This window comes from Epinephelus fuscoguttatus, linkage group LG21 (assembly GCF_011397635.1).
Source record: "Epinephelus fuscoguttatus linkage group LG21, E.fuscoguttatus.final_Chr_v1".
Classification (NCBI taxonomy): domain Eukaryota; kingdom Metazoa; phylum Chordata; class Actinopteri; order Perciformes; family Serranidae; genus Epinephelus; species Epinephelus fuscoguttatus.
In genome coordinates this window covers 18022175-18039827 of record NC_064772.1, presented here as the reverse complement: position 1 = coordinate 18039827, position 17653 = coordinate 18022175, and the positions used below count along the sequence as shown (strand labels likewise).

The 17653-nt window shown below is 40.7% G+C and overlaps 1 protein-coding gene across 1 annotated transcript in view; it reads right to left on the bottom strand.

Moving 5' to 3' along the window:
- ptprn2 (protein tyrosine phosphatase receptor type N2) overlaps window positions 1–17653 on the bottom strand; it is a 176056-nt gene that overhangs the window by 23111 nt on the left and 135292 nt on the right. Inside the window, exons 12-15 of the mRNA XM_049565193.1 lie at window positions 11537–11752; window positions 9202–9405; window positions 3180–3327; window positions 572–645 (exon numbers count right to left, since the gene is read on the bottom strand). Coding sequence (XP_049421150.1) covers window positions 572–645; window positions 3180–3327; window positions 9202–9405; window positions 11537–11752 — 642 coding nt within the window. The remainder of the gene's footprint in view (window positions 1–571; window positions 646–3179; window positions 3328–9201; window positions 9406–11536; window positions 11753–17653) is intronic.

Below are 17653 nucleotides of genomic sequence, written 5' to 3'. Positions count from 1 at the left end.
CTCAATGAATATGCCATTAGAGAAAATGGAGGAATAAATGTTTGTTTCTGAAGAGTAATAGGCTTTTAGTGCAGCTGTGTATGCCCACCTCATCTATCTCCTCAGAAATTTTGGCACAGTATTTGAAATGCATAGTTTGCTGTTCCCTTTGATGGAATCCCTTTTCAGCAGCCTCAGGGGAAATCATGACTAGCAATGTTTTGGGAAAAAAAAACCTTTACCTTCTCCAACACTGAGGCCTTTCTGGATTTTGTGGTGGGATACATTTGTTTAGTCAAAAATAATGTAGAATTCTTTATAGTGTGGATAAAAAAGGGGTATCTCCTGGGAGCGGCCATTTTGAAAGCAGTGAAAGTAGCAGTGTGATTCAACAAGACACACCAAATCCACTCGAGGCTCCCAGCATGCAGAACAAAGTTTAAAAAAAAGATCAATGCACCTGGATCGATGACAAGTCCTTTGAAACTTCTTTTATCTCAAGTAAAATCCAACCACAACAGGTGCTCTCGGTACAATAAAAAGGCTTTGGAGACGACAGATATTAGCCAAAACGTGAATAAATAATACTCACTATTGGACTGGCGTTGATGTAATCTGAGTTGCCGTGGTTATTCTCCCCTTTCAAGGTGATCCTGGAATGATCATCTGTAATGGAGATGCATAATTCATCAACATACTTTCGACTGTTCTTCCTTTTCACACAATAACAACAGAATTTTGAGCAGCAACAGAGAAATATGCAAGTAAAAAGGCTGCACTGCAGTTTCACCAGACTTTCATCATACACACACACTCTGTTCTGAAGTCCTCAATTGCTTCACCTTCAATAAGGAATGTTCCAAGTGAAATAATAATAATATATTTTATCTTAAGAAGTCTGTAAGCTGTGAGCCTTAAAATCCTGTTTTTCTTAAACAAGTGAAACTGTTGAAAGATTCAGATAATCTGTTTCCAGTGAACCTAAACCCACCTCAGTAGTCAAATTAAGGCCTCTGAAAACTCTCCCTCAAATATGTTTCTACAATTCATGACTAAATAAGCAGAAATCAAAGTTTAAAAAGAGTGGCTAAACTGTGTAATTCCAACTTCAGAGTGCGTCAAGTGATGCCAAAAAGACTTCCAATCAACTCACATTGTGAAAGAGAGGTCTGTAAATTATTATTATTTTTGAGGTAGCCCACATTGGCTTCCAACTACACTTAACACTTAAATAGCCCTTATTTAAAATGACGTCCTAAAAGCTGTTTAATTTACTAACAGCTAAATCCAGAGGTATTTTCCTACTGTCATTCAAATAGCAAGGCCAAGACTGAGTGGTTGGGAGGCAGGGTTAAAACAAATTCAAGTGCGCCTGCTTTATGGGTCCAATTATGCAGAAGATGCAGGTAATTTTATGTCTGAAAATCAAACTTTTCTAGCTTCATAAACCACCAGTAGCTTTCATAGGTATAAATGGGGGCACATCTCCAATGCTGCATCCAGTTCTCTTCAGTAAGATAAAGCATTAACTGTTTGTTAAACGCCGCCCCCCTTAGTTATTGCTATGTCTGTGAAGCTTCCTGTTCTCAATGCAGTTTTTGCAGTTCACCATAAAAATGGCAGTAGGTTTGCTATGCTGATGCTAACATTCTATGATGGGCTGAAAACTCACCAGGCTACATAGACACTAATACATTTTCATTTTAAAATGCTGTTTTAAAATGATCTCTGTGAACACGAGTGTTTTAGCACAGGCTCAGAAATAATCTCCGTCCGCACTAACATGGTTGGAAACGGATATCACATAGCCATGTACACTGCGCATGTGTATGCTTTTGTAAACACAAAGAAGTTTCAGAAAATACTGAATACTGAGTAAAGGAAGACCAGAGATTTGTTTGCTTAGACCAAAAACACGGGAGAGCTGTTACTGAAAGTAACACATGAGTATAAGACAGTCAAGGCAGCAGAAAACAAACTAAGAGTCGTTACAAAGAAAACACAGTAAGACTGATAAGAACCAATCAGGAGGCGAACATGGGTGCCTGCGTTTTCATTTTCAAAAGTCTGAGTTTTCACACCAAAACAGTAGCCTTTTCAAAAGTCTTTTTAGGGCTTCAAATACACCTGAATAGTTTGGACGCAAGGTGTAAACAAAGCAATACTTGCGTTTCAAAATGAAAACAGTGTGAATGTAGCAGTCTCCAGCTGACTTTTAAATGTTTCTAGCTGAGTGAATACTAGAACTCTTTATAGGAATCCTAAATACTGTATGGACTTTAGAGCCACAAACATTATACTGTATAGTGCAAAAATAATGAGTGTAAAGCTACATGCCTCCTACAAAATGTCCTCATGGAATACAGGACCTCTATTTCTCATGTATTTTAATATAGAACTAGCTAGCTAGGGCTCCAACTAATGATTATTTTCATTATGGACTCATCTGCTGATTATTTTCACGACTAATCGATTAAACGTTTGGTCCATAAAATGTCAAAACATTGTGAAAAATGCTCATCATTATTTCCCAGAGACCAGAGAGACATGTTCAATTTGCCCCTTTTTTTTCAAGCAACAGTCCAAAACCCAAAGATTCTTCATTTAGTCTCATAAATGACAACGAAAAGCAGCAAATTCTCACATTGAAGACCCTGTAACCAGCAAATATTTGACATTTTTGCTTGAAAAATGACTGAATGGATTAATCGATTTTCAGAATAATGGGTGATTATAGTAGGGCTTGCGCCATAGCTAGCCTCATTAAAATAGCAGAATATTTTTACTGAACTTGAAACTTTGACAGAATCTTGGCTCCCATGCTGTAGATGATCCAGTCCAAAACAGGTATTTCTATAATGTAATCTGTAACCCCACAGGGTACAGTTAGCTAATAACCTGCCCTCTGTTTTTAGTCAATTTTATCTGTAAGAAGTAAGTTTATCTTTGAAAAAGAATACAGTTTTCTCACCACAATCACAGATTGTCTAATGATTATTTGTCTGGAAACATATTTTTACAGTATAATTTTGACTAGCTTTTCAACTGATTTTATGTAGTTCTCAGAAAAATCCATTCACAAACATATTAACAGTGATGGAGCTGCTTGTACATGGTGAGGACATTTTGATAGCAAAAAAACAACAACAAGTAAAAAACAATAACAACAGAAAAACAAATAACGCATACACATGACTTACATACGACTACGGCATCTGACCGGTTCTTCTTGGAGTTCTGCTCGCCATGCCCCACGCTGCAGGCGCTGGGCTCTGCCTGGTAGGAGCACAGGGCCTCCCACTCACGCTCCAGACGGTTCTTGTTCTTCAAGTGGTCCTCCATGTACGACTGGAGGAAAACAGACACCACCTTAGCCACCATTTCAAACGACAAGCCAGAACCATGCAAAAGACAACTGAATTTATTTCAAAATGTGGCTGTAAAAAGACATTTTGTGTTTGTTTTTGCAGCAAATTTGCATTAATTAAATTAGACACGGTTCATCTGCACCATATCATAGCTAGCTTGAGATACATTGTTGTTTTTTTCATTGTATTTTCTTCAGCATGAGCAAAGCAATAAATACACTGGAGCAAAACACTAAACCCTTGACAGCACCATCTCTCCATTAAAGCTATGATCAGGTGTCATGGAGCATTATTGTTCTAAGCTGCTGTATAGCATAACAACTGGGTGAGGAGGAGGCTCCTGGAGATCTAGGTGGGGAAGGTGTGCTAATGCTTGTGTCTTTGTGCGTGTGTGTTTGACCGAAAGAGAAAAAAAATCACGCACAATTAAGACTCCTGAAAGGTTTGTCTGCATTGGAAATACTTCAGGGGTGTTTCAATCACGTCCCTCACTGCTTGCACAGCCACTGATAAGATTGTCTGCATTTAAGCCGTCGCTTGGAGAAGACAAAATTGAATTCGCTAGAGAGACAAAGATGGAAAAAGAGAAGGGGGAGGGGTAGAGGCCTGTATGTGTGCGTGTGTGTGTATTCTCCCAAACCAGGGCAAGTCTTAGGGAGCTTAGAGGCTGTAGTTGGCAAGACGATCTTTTGTAGCGTAGCGCCGTGTTTCGCTTTCTCTCCTGTATCATGGCTCCCCTCCCAACGGGGTTAAATGGTTTAGTCCGCTATTGTGTGAGGCAGAAGATTACAGACTCATAAACTGATGTCAGGGATCAGCTGGCTAATACAATGAAAGTGATACCCAGATGTGCTGGGTTTTTATCCCATATTAAAGGCAGTATAGGTAGGCTGAGCAGAGAGGTGACACTCCATTGTTACATCCGACGTATTCACTCCTGTCTGTCAAAAGGGAAATCCAAGTTTTTACAGAATATATACAATTCCTACCCAGATGAAAACCACAAATAAGCTTGTCCAACACATAATAGGCAATTACCCTTTGATGACTCGTGGATTCAGACATCTCCTGCGTGCACGCAGAGGATATTAGGTGACTTATAAGAACATCACAAATCCTACAGACAATGGAAATCAAAGTTTATTGTTCGATACAGTACCAAAGGTGCCACTCAGGTCTTAAAGGCCATGCTGAGAACAGAAAAAGCAACTCTTGTGATTAATGCAGCTGCATAATGAGAGAGAGCACAACAGCACAATGTGTTCTCTCTGAACCCATTAATGATATAAAGTGATGTGTCTGAAATATTACTGTAGATTTCCGCTGTCATACTTTGAACCATCCCTGTTTGAACTTTTAATTTTATGCATGCAAAAAGCCCAATTATGTAGAAAAAAAAAACTCAGTTAATGTCAATTCTAATAGCAGCCAACACACGTATATTTGCATGTGTGTTGTTGTGCATCGCCTACGCAAACACACAGTGCTGTCTTCCCAGGAAAATGACAGCATGCCATTATGACCACTTGACAGAGCCTGTCACCACTATGCTCTTGTCACCCCGTACAAGTACTCTCTGCTTGCCAGCCTGACAGCATCCCACCTCCCCTACCAATATTACATCTCCATGTACTTGATAAATCCACTCTGAATTGCCTCCCATTCTATTCAAACGATGCCCTGAATCGATTGCATTCCAAATTCATATTTTCACAGCTTAATGCAATGCAGCCAGCAGGCCCTTATCAAGCCCTCCCGTTCCTAGGGGGAGGCAGTGGACCATGGCGTATTCCAGAGACAGGGTAACGAAGGTTTAGTGAATGGGGGGATTATGTCTGCCAATCAGAGGGTTGGGATGGGAGGCCTGGGTGTCAGGGAAACAATGTCTAATCCTTCCTAAGCAGTCTCCTCGGCAGCAGAGGGTGCTGGGTGAAATCAGGATGAAGGGACAACCAGGGGAGCCAGACACAACAGGTAACACATTACTGTCAAGCTCCGCTGTCAAATTAAAACGAACAATACTGGTAACAGTTTGTAAAGGGGGCTTTATAATATGATAAACAGCAGTGAGAGGTGAAAAATAGGTGTTAATATGTATGTTTTTGTGTGCTGGCTAATAATAGCTAAATGAAATACCTTCAACAGATATTGTTCTTTTGCTCGTAAGCTAAATTTAAAATTGTGAGTGAAAGCCACAGAGGGCAGAGCATGTTGCATGAGTCAGTGGCTATTTTCCTTTCGCCTGGGTTTATTTTTCTTTCGAACAAATAATCCATCATTTAAAAAAAATTGAATAATAACTACTCAACATAATGAAAAAGAGCCTCGAGCTACATAATTATTGATTTTTTTCGTTATTTTTCCAATACAGAGGTGATTAAGCTGAGGGAATGCTGCAGCAACAGCAACTATATCAACATTTTGACCCTGTGTCTGGACAGCAGTAGAGCTGCATGGGTAGTTTTTTTTTCTTTTGTGTAACATGCTTTGTGAGGAAATACACATTTACTGACTGTACAGTGCTGTCCATGGTGCTGAAGGGCTGTTGCACAGAAATATAGCCACATAATGCTCCTATGTTTCATCTGGTAATAATTTTTGAGGTGTCTGAACTTTAAGTAGGTGAGGTTTGCTTGATTGTGGCACTGATTGCAGCTTAAAAAGGCAAAAAAAGAGAAGGCAGAAAATGTAAGATGGCAGAGGTGTGTCAAAGCACTGAAAAAACACAGTGGATGACTCAGCACACAGAGGCATCCAATTTCACTTTTGAAGTTGGAAGTCGTTATGCAAGACTTTTTAAGTCTTGAAGGGGGACCGAACAGTGGGGAGCAACATCATAGTTCATGGTGGTTGTATGTATGTGTATGTGTGTGTGTGTGTGTGTGTGTGTGTGTGTGTGTGTGTGTGAGGTGATCGGGTCTCAAAAAAAAGGACCCCCAGCATATGTGCTTTGGAAAGCCGAGTATTCATCATCCTTCTCCACACGGTGTGAGCTCCAAAGAGCGAGAGAGGGGAGATGAGAGGAGAGGAGAGCTGAGATGGGAAAATATAGGTCTGAGATCAGTGATAACAAGGCAATCTCACACATGGTTTCATGTGAGATGGCGATGGAATTTTAAAGAAGAACCCCTATAGGACATCTCCATGTCAATCATGGCATGAAAGAGAAGTAAAGGTCCCTGAGTGTTTTACCTTTCCACACTGCAATGGCTGCGTTGAAGAAACTAGGGCTAATAATAACAGCTCCTAGAAATGATTCACAGTGCCTCTTTTGTTATTGCAGGGCTAAATGCTTTTCTATTGTTAATGTTTTCAAAAGGGGCTTCACAAACAAGCCTTGACGAGTGCAACAAAACCCATCTATTACCAGCAATACAAGGCATTACTCAGATTCACTCTCATTCATTATCGCCTCCCAATATAAAAGCTAGACATGCAGTGTGATGAATGCTCTCTCCATTAATGGAAACACTGCAAGGCATCTATCCATCTCTTTTATCAAGCTTGTCTCAAATGAATGAAGCAAAAGTTGTGCAAAATTAAAACAATCCATTGTGTGTTTGTGGAAGCGCTGGCAACCAAAAGCTTGTTCAACCTAAATAAAAAAAAAAAAAACTGACAAAATTTCTAAAACATCCAGATGACAATCAGATGGATAATGATATTTCAGTTTTGTCATCACACAAGACAATGTCTGCCTTATTGTGCTGCAGCAGTAAGAGAGACGGAGGTGGTAAAAGATGAAAATGACAGTGGGGGGAGACGCAGGACAGAATGATAAAGAGAGGAAATGACACAATAAAGGGAGGGAAAAAGTTCGAGGAGGAAAAAAATGAAGACAACAGAGGCGAGATAAAGCAAGAGGGAGAAAACAGCTGAAAGAGTGATGAAAAAACCCAAAGATAACAGGGTTCTGAAGGGAATGAGGTGAGAGAGGGATGAAAAAGAGACACATCCAAACAGATAAACAGAGAGAAATCAAGCTGTTGGTTTTCAGCACAGGACCTAGCATATTCATAGGCACAGGGAGTTTTAAAAGCAAATACTAGAACGTATGCTCACATGAAACATCTGCACAGCATATTCCTGTAAATCTGACGAATCCCCAAAGGCCCTTACAGATGATCTCAAGTACTTGTCCCTACATCGACACCACCAACACCACCAAATGTGGTCGTGTGAATTGATTTTAAAATGGATGTGTTTCAACTGTTAATTATATAAAACTGTTTACTTTGACAATATTTTGTCATACTATTTAACTATCAATGTGTAGGTCTGTCCAGTTTATTTGCATTTGCATGTTTCAGTCATTACTTTTAGCTATTTCCACCATTTACACATTACTACTAGCTAACTGTTTCAACCTTTTTTTTCTCCATTACTTCTAGCTAAATGTTTACACCGTTAATACATTAATTCTAGATGTTTTAAGCTTTTTCCCCATTACTTTAGCTATTTCCACTAACTTTAGCTAACTGTTTCAACCTTTTGTTCCAATAACTATAAGCAAACTATTGCCACCGTTTATACATTACTTCTAGCTAACTGTTTTGACCTTTTTGACATTACTTCTCGCTAACTATTTTCACTGCTTATACACTTCTAGCTAACTGGTTTAAACTTTTGTCAAATAATCTTAGCTGTCTCTGCCTCTTTCCCATTATTACTAGCTAACATTTTTATAAACCTTTTTACATTACCTTTAGCTAACTATGTCTACCAATTATCCATTATTGCTAGCTAACTGTTTCAAACTTGTTTACTATTACTTCTAGCTAACTATACTTCTTGCTAACCATTTCAACCTTTTCTCCCATTACTTTTAGCTAACTACTTCCACCGTTTATACTTCTTGCTAACTATTTCAATCTTTTTCCCCATTACTTCTAGCTAACTATACTTCTTGCTAACCATTTCAACCTATTTTCCCATTATTTTTAGCTATTTCCAAAGTTTAACTATCGATAAACTTTTAGCTAGCTAAAGTAATATGTTACTTTTAGCTAACTGTTTCAACTTTTTTCCCATTACTTTTAGCTAACTACAGTTTATGTAAAAATACTGCTGGCTAAACGTTTCAAACTTTTAAAAAATTTATTTTAGCTCTTTTTCCCCCATTAGTTTTAGCTAGCTTTTTTCAACCTTTTTCCACATTACTTTTAGCTAACTATAAATCGTTTATCCATTATTTCTAGCTAACTGTTTAAAACTTGTCAACCATTACTTGTATCTAACCCTATGAATATTTTTTCCCATCATGTTTTGCTAACTATTTTCACATTATACATTACATCATATTATACATTACCTCTACCTAATTACTTTAACCTTCTTCTCCATTACTTTTAGCTAACTCTTTCCACAATTTGTTCATTACTTCTAGCTTATTATTTTAACCATTTCTTTCATTACTCAGAGCAAACGTGTTTATTTCGATATATGTTTCTTGTTTAAATCAAATCCCAATTCCTTAAAAAAAACAACAAAAAGAAAAAAAAAAAAGCAAATTCACAATCCCAATGGTATTGGAAGAAGTAGCCTATCTCTTCGAGTTTAAGTACACCTGTTTTGGAATCACAGATGTAGATCTATGATGTTGAACACAAGGCTGAACATGACATATTCTTACAAAAAGCACTGGAGTTTCTCAAGCCACACTGAACCCACTGTGTCAGGTTAAATGCAAAGGCAGTGAGACATGATGCTGTGGTTGTTTAGTTGTAACAATCTGATGCCAAGAACCACAAAAAATCTCTGAGGGCTTGACATCAAACCACACTTCAACCAACTTCCTCCCTCACCACATGAATCATTACTCACATAATCTGTGGAGTAAAAACAAGTTCCTTACCAGTATCATGTGACCAGTTGAGATGTCCATATTGGATGGCACTGGCTCTTCACACCAGGAGGAGGTGCTGCTGCGGGTAGAGGGGCTAGCTGCGGGGCCATCGCTGAACTGAGATGAGACACTGTTGAGGCGTGAATGGCGCAAGGTCTCTGGACGCTCGACACGCTCTGATGTCCGGATTGCCATACGCTGGCGACACAGCTCCTGGGGATTACAGGAGATAATGGTGAAGAAATGATCATCAAAAATGTTTTTTCCAGACTCCTTGCAGAGGTTTCATGTATTTATCTTCTTTTCATGCACATAACAATAGTTTTATGTAGGTTATGTGCTTATCCTTGCTGTTAGGGGCTGGGTTCTATAAATGCACATTGTAAAATCCTGTATCTCGCCTGACTTGATCTGTCCTCACTTGCCTGTAGATTAATGGCTTATCCTCGTGGATTATGGAGCTTATACTAATTATGTCAAAAATACATGGTTGAGGAACCCTACACGATTTACAGAATAAATTCAGTATGTCACACCTGGCTGCCACACAGCAACTGTCTTCATTGTTTAAGAATGGATCTTTTAGTTGTCCAAAAAAAGTGAGTTTTAAAGTAAAATCCTGCACAAAATCACCATAATGCACCGTCAAGCTTTATGGAGCAAAAACTACTTTCTTTTAAAAAGTTAAAAAGAAGAATTTGGATCCTTTTTTGCAAAGATAGGAGAATCTATCGATCAATCACATAGGAGTTTCACTGTGAATGTACATAACCACAGAGAACCAAAAGAGATAAAAATGCATTGGCACAATTGTAAAGTATAATTTTCTGTTTTGATTGATATCTCCAGGTTTCTGAGACTTGCTAAAAGGCCCACTGCTACGGAGATTACACTTCTCCCAATGACTCAGCTTTTCTCCCATCATGCTTCACTGCAGAGACAGGGCATCAAAAATTCAAAGACTAGGCATTATTAACTCTCGTATATACAAAATGAAAAAGGAAGAAATATCCCTACTCCCAGATCTGTTCAATCTTATACATGTGTAAATGAACAAACACAGTAGCAATAACAAACTTTGCCTGATTCCCTCCATAAGGTGTGCTCACTTGTTTTTTCCATGTTAAATTCATAATCTGTAAACCCCATGATGTTTGGTTTTGGGAGGCAAAGCCAGTCATCTCCACAGAATTCATTTGCATACTCAATTAATAACAGCAAGGGCAGGGCAGACCAGAGAAAATGCCTTGTGAAAGCACATGCTATCTCATGATCTATCATAGTGATATTTCCCTCTGGAGCACAGGCCCCTCTAAGCCCTGGTCTTGGATCAGCTTTCCTGCCATCAGACTTTAATGATTAGAGCCATGAAGCGGTGCCCTGGGCCTTGGCCTCGGGGCAATATCCAGGTCCACCTCATAATTCATCCTACTTTCTCAACATCTTTGCAAAGCGCCGTGCAGCACTGGAGACAAGAAATTGTCCCAGGAGCAAGCAGAGAGATGCAGTTAGCACCAGAGAGGGCCAGAGGACAGACACACGGAGCCCAGTGAGGAGCACTGGTAGTGGAATTACAGCTTCCCCTGGTCCCCCCTTCTTTCAGACTACTAATAAGAATGAAAACAGGCCAAGAGGTAACGTCTCAAGTCTATATCTCTCCCACAGCAACAGTCTAACGCAGAGAACACACCCACATGAATGCCTGACGGAGCAGTTATCCCATCCCTAAAGGTACACTGACAAAAAACAGGTGCCACACAGAACTGAAAATCTGCACAGGAGCAAAACCTTTTTTTTTTTTAGAAAAATAGACAAAAATGGACATAATCTAAATTATTTTCACCCCTCTGTGGCCACGATTGTAACACTGTAACACCTCCAGCTTTGGATAGATAGAGCAGCCCTGTGAAAACCTGATTAAATATTGAAAATGTTAACGCGACATGCAGATAAATATGTTCTGAGTTCCCCACACACATACACACAAGCACGCATGCACATGCACATCTCAGGCAAGGATGAGCATTGAATAATTGGATGGAGCGCATATCTATTGGAGCAATATGCCAAAAATCTGAGAAATAAAGAGCGTAAAAGGTGATTTTTGATGTACAATTATTGTGCTGCACAAAAAAGCAAATCACTGTCATCATAACAGCCACATAACGTCATAAAAGTAGGTAGAAGAGAATAATTCAAACGTATACACACATTAACAAACACACTCTCACAAACCAATCAGAAAATCCACCGTACTCTTATAGTGTTTGTGTTCTTCCAATGGCAGAGCACAGGCTAAGTGTCCCGGCCCCTGATTGGCTCATAGCAAGGGGGCTGGTCTAACCTGATAGGTTGCGGTGGCATCAGTACTGGTGTCAGTCCCCAGGCTGGCCAGCTTCTCCTTCATGCGGAGGTGGGAGCGCTGGCGCACGCAAAAGAAGGTGGTGGACACTGCCAGTGCCACCAGGATGAAGAGCATGCAGAGGACGGAGAGCAGCAGGAACTGGCCCGACTCCACCCTGGTCTCCTTCACCACGGGGATCTGGGTCAAGCTGCCCCTCTGGAGGACACACACAAACAGAGAGAGAACACAATGTCAGAGAAGTAAAGGATGCCACTCTGTCCTTTCTCTGATTGATGTAGTTGCTTTTTGATTTACAGCAACCGCCATATCAAGTCTGCAGTGCATCAATTTTCAGCTGAAGGCCTATCTTGATTTTCTGGTGGAAAAAAATGTGGATGCAACAGCGCCGCGAGTGCTGCCTCACCTACTGCCACTTACTCTCCTGCTCGTTCCATCCACCCACCACCACTGTCTGACCGGCCCCACTCATTAGCCAGCTCTAATACTGGCCTTATAATACGCATTCAGACTCAGTCAACCCCTATTACCAGCCCCTGCCCAGTGCTGTCTCCACACTGTGCCCCACTATAGATATTTACAACCCCACTTAGTGCTGGCATGGGGTGGGCTGGCACTGTGCAGCTACAGGAGGTTGGGATACTAAAAGCTTGTGCTTAATTAGCTCCTCTGGTCCTGAGTTTGGCTGGATTAGGCCCTGGCCCAAGCCGTTCAGCTAATGGCTACCAGGACCACAGAGACACAGGCAGCCCAGACTGGACCTTCACACATCCACCACCAGTTGAATAGAAAAGCCTTTTCAAATATTCACACCCACGCTGCATGTTAATTCAAACAGGAAGGTATAGGGTTTGTCTCACTATGGCGGACGTGTTTTTTAATGTGCTGTAATATCATCTAAGAGATTTTTATCAGTGTGGGTTAAAGAATCGGGCCGATGTCTTGATAATTGGTCCACTCATGGCCATTTACTGTAATGATAAATTCCCTGTGGGCCCCACTGATGCAGAATATTTTGAGAGCATAACAGAGATAATTAGGAGCATTAATTGGGAAGGATAATTAATGATACCTAAAATGTAGCTACTGTTAAAGTCTTTGTCTTTGCTGCTTGCATAAAATACAGACACCGTGCCAAGTTAGTTTTGTATTTAAGATGCTATTTTCACAGCACATTCTACTTCACATATCCTCACTCTTCTCTACAAGTGACACAAAAACACAGGGTTTCTGTAAAACCCAGCTCTCTACAGTTTTTGAATAATAATTTTCTGAGCTGCGTGCATGTCAATAGCTTTACATCTGCAAAAGGGCAATATCAATAACAGTGCACAAATACATCAGCAGGCTCCTAATTGTCAGCATGCAATATTGAAAGATTGATGGGTGGAGAGAATCAAATCTACAACGTGAGAAAAAAAAATGGCAGAGCTCTGACATTTAGCCTGAGGGGTCTAATGGGTCTGCTGAAGGATGGCTACATCTTGTTATACCATTCTCAAAACAAGACACTTCACCTCACACTAGTCACAATATGGTTTGACCTTGTGGCTCGTAATTGCCAATGTTTTAGCGGTTGTGCGGACGCCAAGGTCTTTTCGATTACCGTGTTGGGCCTGATGACGAGTTGCTGTTGATTGCGATTGCTGTGGTTCGAGCATGTAGTTTCAATCAGGCATTAAGAGGTTAGACAGCAACTGAGAGGTTTGGAGAGGCTCATGTGCGGATACAGAGGGGAGGAATGGCCTCGATCCAATGACTTGTCTGTGTTGTTCAGTGATTAAATGAACATATAGACAATTTTCATTTGCTGGAGTACTTGTTGAGGATGCATAGCTCTCAGCCTGTATCCTCTCTCACATAATCACACACAAAAAAAAAACATACAGAATATACAGCACACTAAAAACCCTCACTCAGATTTGATATTCAACATATTTTGTGCTGTAGACACACGTCACATCGGTGCAGTGGTTCAAGACTGCTGCCTCTGAAACCAAAGTGCCCCCTGTAGACCTGTTTAAACCTGCCTGACAACTCCAAGCTTTTTCCTTTAACTAAAATATTTTCTTTATTCCGTGTTATCGACTTAATCAAAGATGTGGCCCTCTACAATCAGTGGCTACTCTTACTATTCAGGTAAACACCTTGAAATGAATAAAAAAGCCTTTCCAATGTGGGAGCGAACAGGCTTGAAACGCACTGCAAGCATAAAAGAGTGTTTGAAGGCGATAATCGTGTTAGAAAGAAACCAGAGGAGATACAGAAAGAGAGAGAAAGAGGAGGAGGAGGGAAAGGGAGGAGATGTGAGACTAAGAATTACCTTCATGGACCTTTAGACTTCTGTCCCTTTGCTTTTTATTTTTTCAATTGTTTCATCTTTTTTTGTATTAATTGTATTTCACTATAATTGGAGTATGTCTTAAAAAGAGATTTGTCCAACTAGAATACTGAAAATATTCAAAAACACGTAACTAAAGCATGGTTAAATACCAATATTTAAAAATTACATTTTCAATAAATCAAATAAATTATTGCCATGATCAAAACCTGCAAAAAATATTTCAAGTTTAATGTTAGAGCAGAATTTTGCATTCACATTTAAAATCGCCACAAGACCACAGAATAAAGAATCTGTTTTTTTTCCCTCCATGAATTCTTTTTCTGATCAAATTCACATTTTAAACCTCAATTTCATTTTTATTGATTCCTTTGAAATCCACCACTGCTAATCGTGTTGTTCGTGTGTAGGATCCAAACTCAGTGAAGTTATAACTCTCTGCCTGCAACAGACTTTCCTCCTCTGTTTCCCTCGTCTATTCACATTGCCCTTGTGTGGTGAATTAGCCAATCTGAGGGGAGACAAGGGGCAGATGGATTTCGGTGCTCTGGATTATTCAAATGATAGAGGAAAGGTCAGGCAGAGAGGTGTTGTTGGGGCGGCTGGCTGTCCATTCAGTCACATCACAATACCTTGAAGAAGTACAAGAGGAAAATCCTCCCAAACACACAACTACCAAACCTCAACCCTACACTAAGACTTTTTTTTTTCAAAGTTACAGCCACAATTGAGAATTTACCAGGTTTGGAATCAGCTATATTGTAAGTAGTTTCTATGCCATAAAATGTGACTGATAGCACTGTGATTACCACAAAAGATCACACATGAAATCCAAAATTTAGCAACATTTTACTAGCGTGCTATTTTTCATGGATTCAGGAAAACACTGGCAACAGAAAGTACTCTGAAAAAAAAATTGTTGGAATTTTGTAAATGCACTATCAGTGGAAATTGTTAGGCCTATTTTTCAGATGGATCTGTAACCTCTAAAAACCTTTTGGAATATAAAGTAAATTAAGAATTAAAAAAATAAAACAATTTGGTACTGCAAACTACTATAGATTACTATAAAAACTGCAAAATAATAATTAGATTTTAATGCTATTGTTGATATTAGGATATACATCTAGAGTAGAATAATATGGTATAAATTTGATGAAGATAATTGCGCTTTTTTTTGGACTAAACACGGTTAAAACAGAATAATCTGTGCACACACAGAGCGGATTCAGCAGCTCTCAGGTCTGAGGGTTTATGAGTTGGAGCTGGTGCCGGGCAGCGCCATGCAGGATGAACCTGCACTGAAACTTTGTCCCCTGCAGCCAGATGTGCTCACAGCAAACCACAGGGGTTAAGCTCCACTTCTATTAGGGTTTTTTTTTTTTCCGATGAGTCTACGTTCAGATTAACTCTATTTGCATGCGTATTTTCCCGATGCTCGATGATATTTTTTCCATGAAGCTTTTGGAGATGCGATCTCCAGCATGGCTATCGCAGCAGGGAGGATGAAACAAAATGAAAGCATGAAAGCAGAGCTCCTAAAATATTCTGCAGCACACTAAAAATCATTTTCGGTCACATTGGAGACCAGCTTTCAGCGTGATGGTACGATTAATGACAAGTTTTCAAAGCCGGTCCTTAAAGGCGCCTTTTACGCGTTTGACGCATTAAAACTTGCACACTGACCACGACCAAAAAGAAAAAAAAAAAAAGACAGACACACGTTTCAAGCCAGGAGATAATTACCCAAATCCATGTCGCGGGGCAGATCGCACATTTCGCAGCAAACGGAGGATGCTGTGTCCTGTATTCCAGAGAGCATGGTTAACCACTGACGCCCGCCGCAGCTCCAAGAAGCGTTTGTGCGTCCCGGCCGCCCACTCAGTCCGCTTCTCCAAAAAGTTCCCCTGCCAGGGTCCCATGCGTCCCCCAGCGCCAACAAAAGACCGCGGCTTCAACACGAAGATGAAGAAAAAGGAAAAAAAAGGGAGAGTCGGAGAGAATAAGAAAAGGGAGAAGAATGTGGGATATGCCCGCCTGATTTTCCGAGCCTCGGAAGAATGTGCAGAAGCCCCACTAGTGAGTCCTTTCAGCGCCTCTGTGCCAATGAAAAGAGATGGGGAGGTGGTGGGGTTGGGTTTTTTGCGATCATTTAGTTAAGGCTGAGCCCCTCCTTATATTCAGCAGCTCAGGAGTCCCCGTCCATTGCACATGTCATATCCACTGGTTGCTATAGCGATGCCTCCACATGTTGTCGACAGTGAATGTTCAAGGAGCGATGCCTGGCTAATAGGCTTGCGGGCCGAGGGGCGATATGAATGGACATAGGGCTAGACACTCATTTGTTGAGCTACTAGGGGTCTCTGTGTTTGGTGTGTGAATTGCTGTTTTCTCAGGCTCTCCTTTTCCTCTGCTCCCTCTCCCAGGGATTCAGTTATGTGAGCAGAATAAGGGAGATGGGGCAGTCTATTCTTCAAAGTAGGCTTTTGCATTCAAAGCTGAAGTGAGCACTATAATAAGAGGCTACCACACAGTACAGTAGTTGTAAACTATATGAATGCTGCATGGGACATTGGGTGCTGTCTGAAAAATGCTCAGTCTAAAGTAAACTGTGTATAATTGGCTAAGTCCTTTCTCTGCCTCCCTATAAGATCTGCCGGAATAAAGAAAAAAAGGAGAGGAAAATTGCAAGTTTAACAAGTTTTAAAGATAAAACTAAAACGCTATCCTAATTAGCAATCAGTCTGAAAAAAAAATGATCCAATGGAGAGCAACAGCTGCACTTAGCAGGGAGAGAGAGAGAAAGGGGGATTATGGAGAGCACAGGGAGAGAAAAGGAGAAAGAAAAAGAAAAGGGGCGGTGAAGAGAGGAGAACGGGGGTCCTGTCAAATGCAGATGACGAGTCTTGGGGAGGGGGGCTGTGTGACGGGGGGCTCTCCAGTTTATTTTTTCCATTCAGAGAGCACCCCCTCCTCTTCTCTATTGTCCCTCTGTGTGACAGCTGGAGTTGGCAATGTGAAGGGGAGAACAAAAACGAGCTCGCTGTCCAGCCTGGGTCCGTGGCCGCATCGGACGCCACCCCACCTTCAAAAAGCAGAGCCAACCAGGCGGCCCGCGGGGACTAAATCTGAAGCAGAACATGCTCAAACTGACTCAACAATTTTTTTAAGCATCCGCCAAAACTCTTAAATGCCAGACCTTGTGTATGATAACGCTGCAAAATTGAAATTATCAGTGCTTTTTGTTATTTCATGCAGTTGTTGTTCCCTGAAAAAAGACTAAACCAGAAAAATGTGCTCCTTCCTTCTATGTCATGGAGTGACACTTTTCACGTCATGCTTTCTGCACACTCGCATCCTCATTTATCAGGAATTATTCAGAATCCACATTCAGTTTTTTTCGCCTGCCAGAGGGCACAAAAATGGTGCGACCACCCGTCGTCTGCAGAGGCAAATTTTTATCTTGCAGCACTCAGTTTGAATACAGGAACCGGCTGCAGTGCTCGCTGTTGCACGAATGCAAGACGGATACGAGAGCAACGCATGGTGGGAGACTTTTATCACGACTGCCAGTGAGTGGTTTTATTGCTGGAAATAAATAAATAGTGGCCCCGGAAGTTAATCCCCAGAATATCAGTCCTTACATTAAGTCAACCATACGATCATATCTGTCCTGTTCTCTGGTGAACTGGAAGAGAGCCCTGTTCACTCTTTCTCATATGAGATACCCCGGTCACCCGCCTGTCAGCCCTATCTAA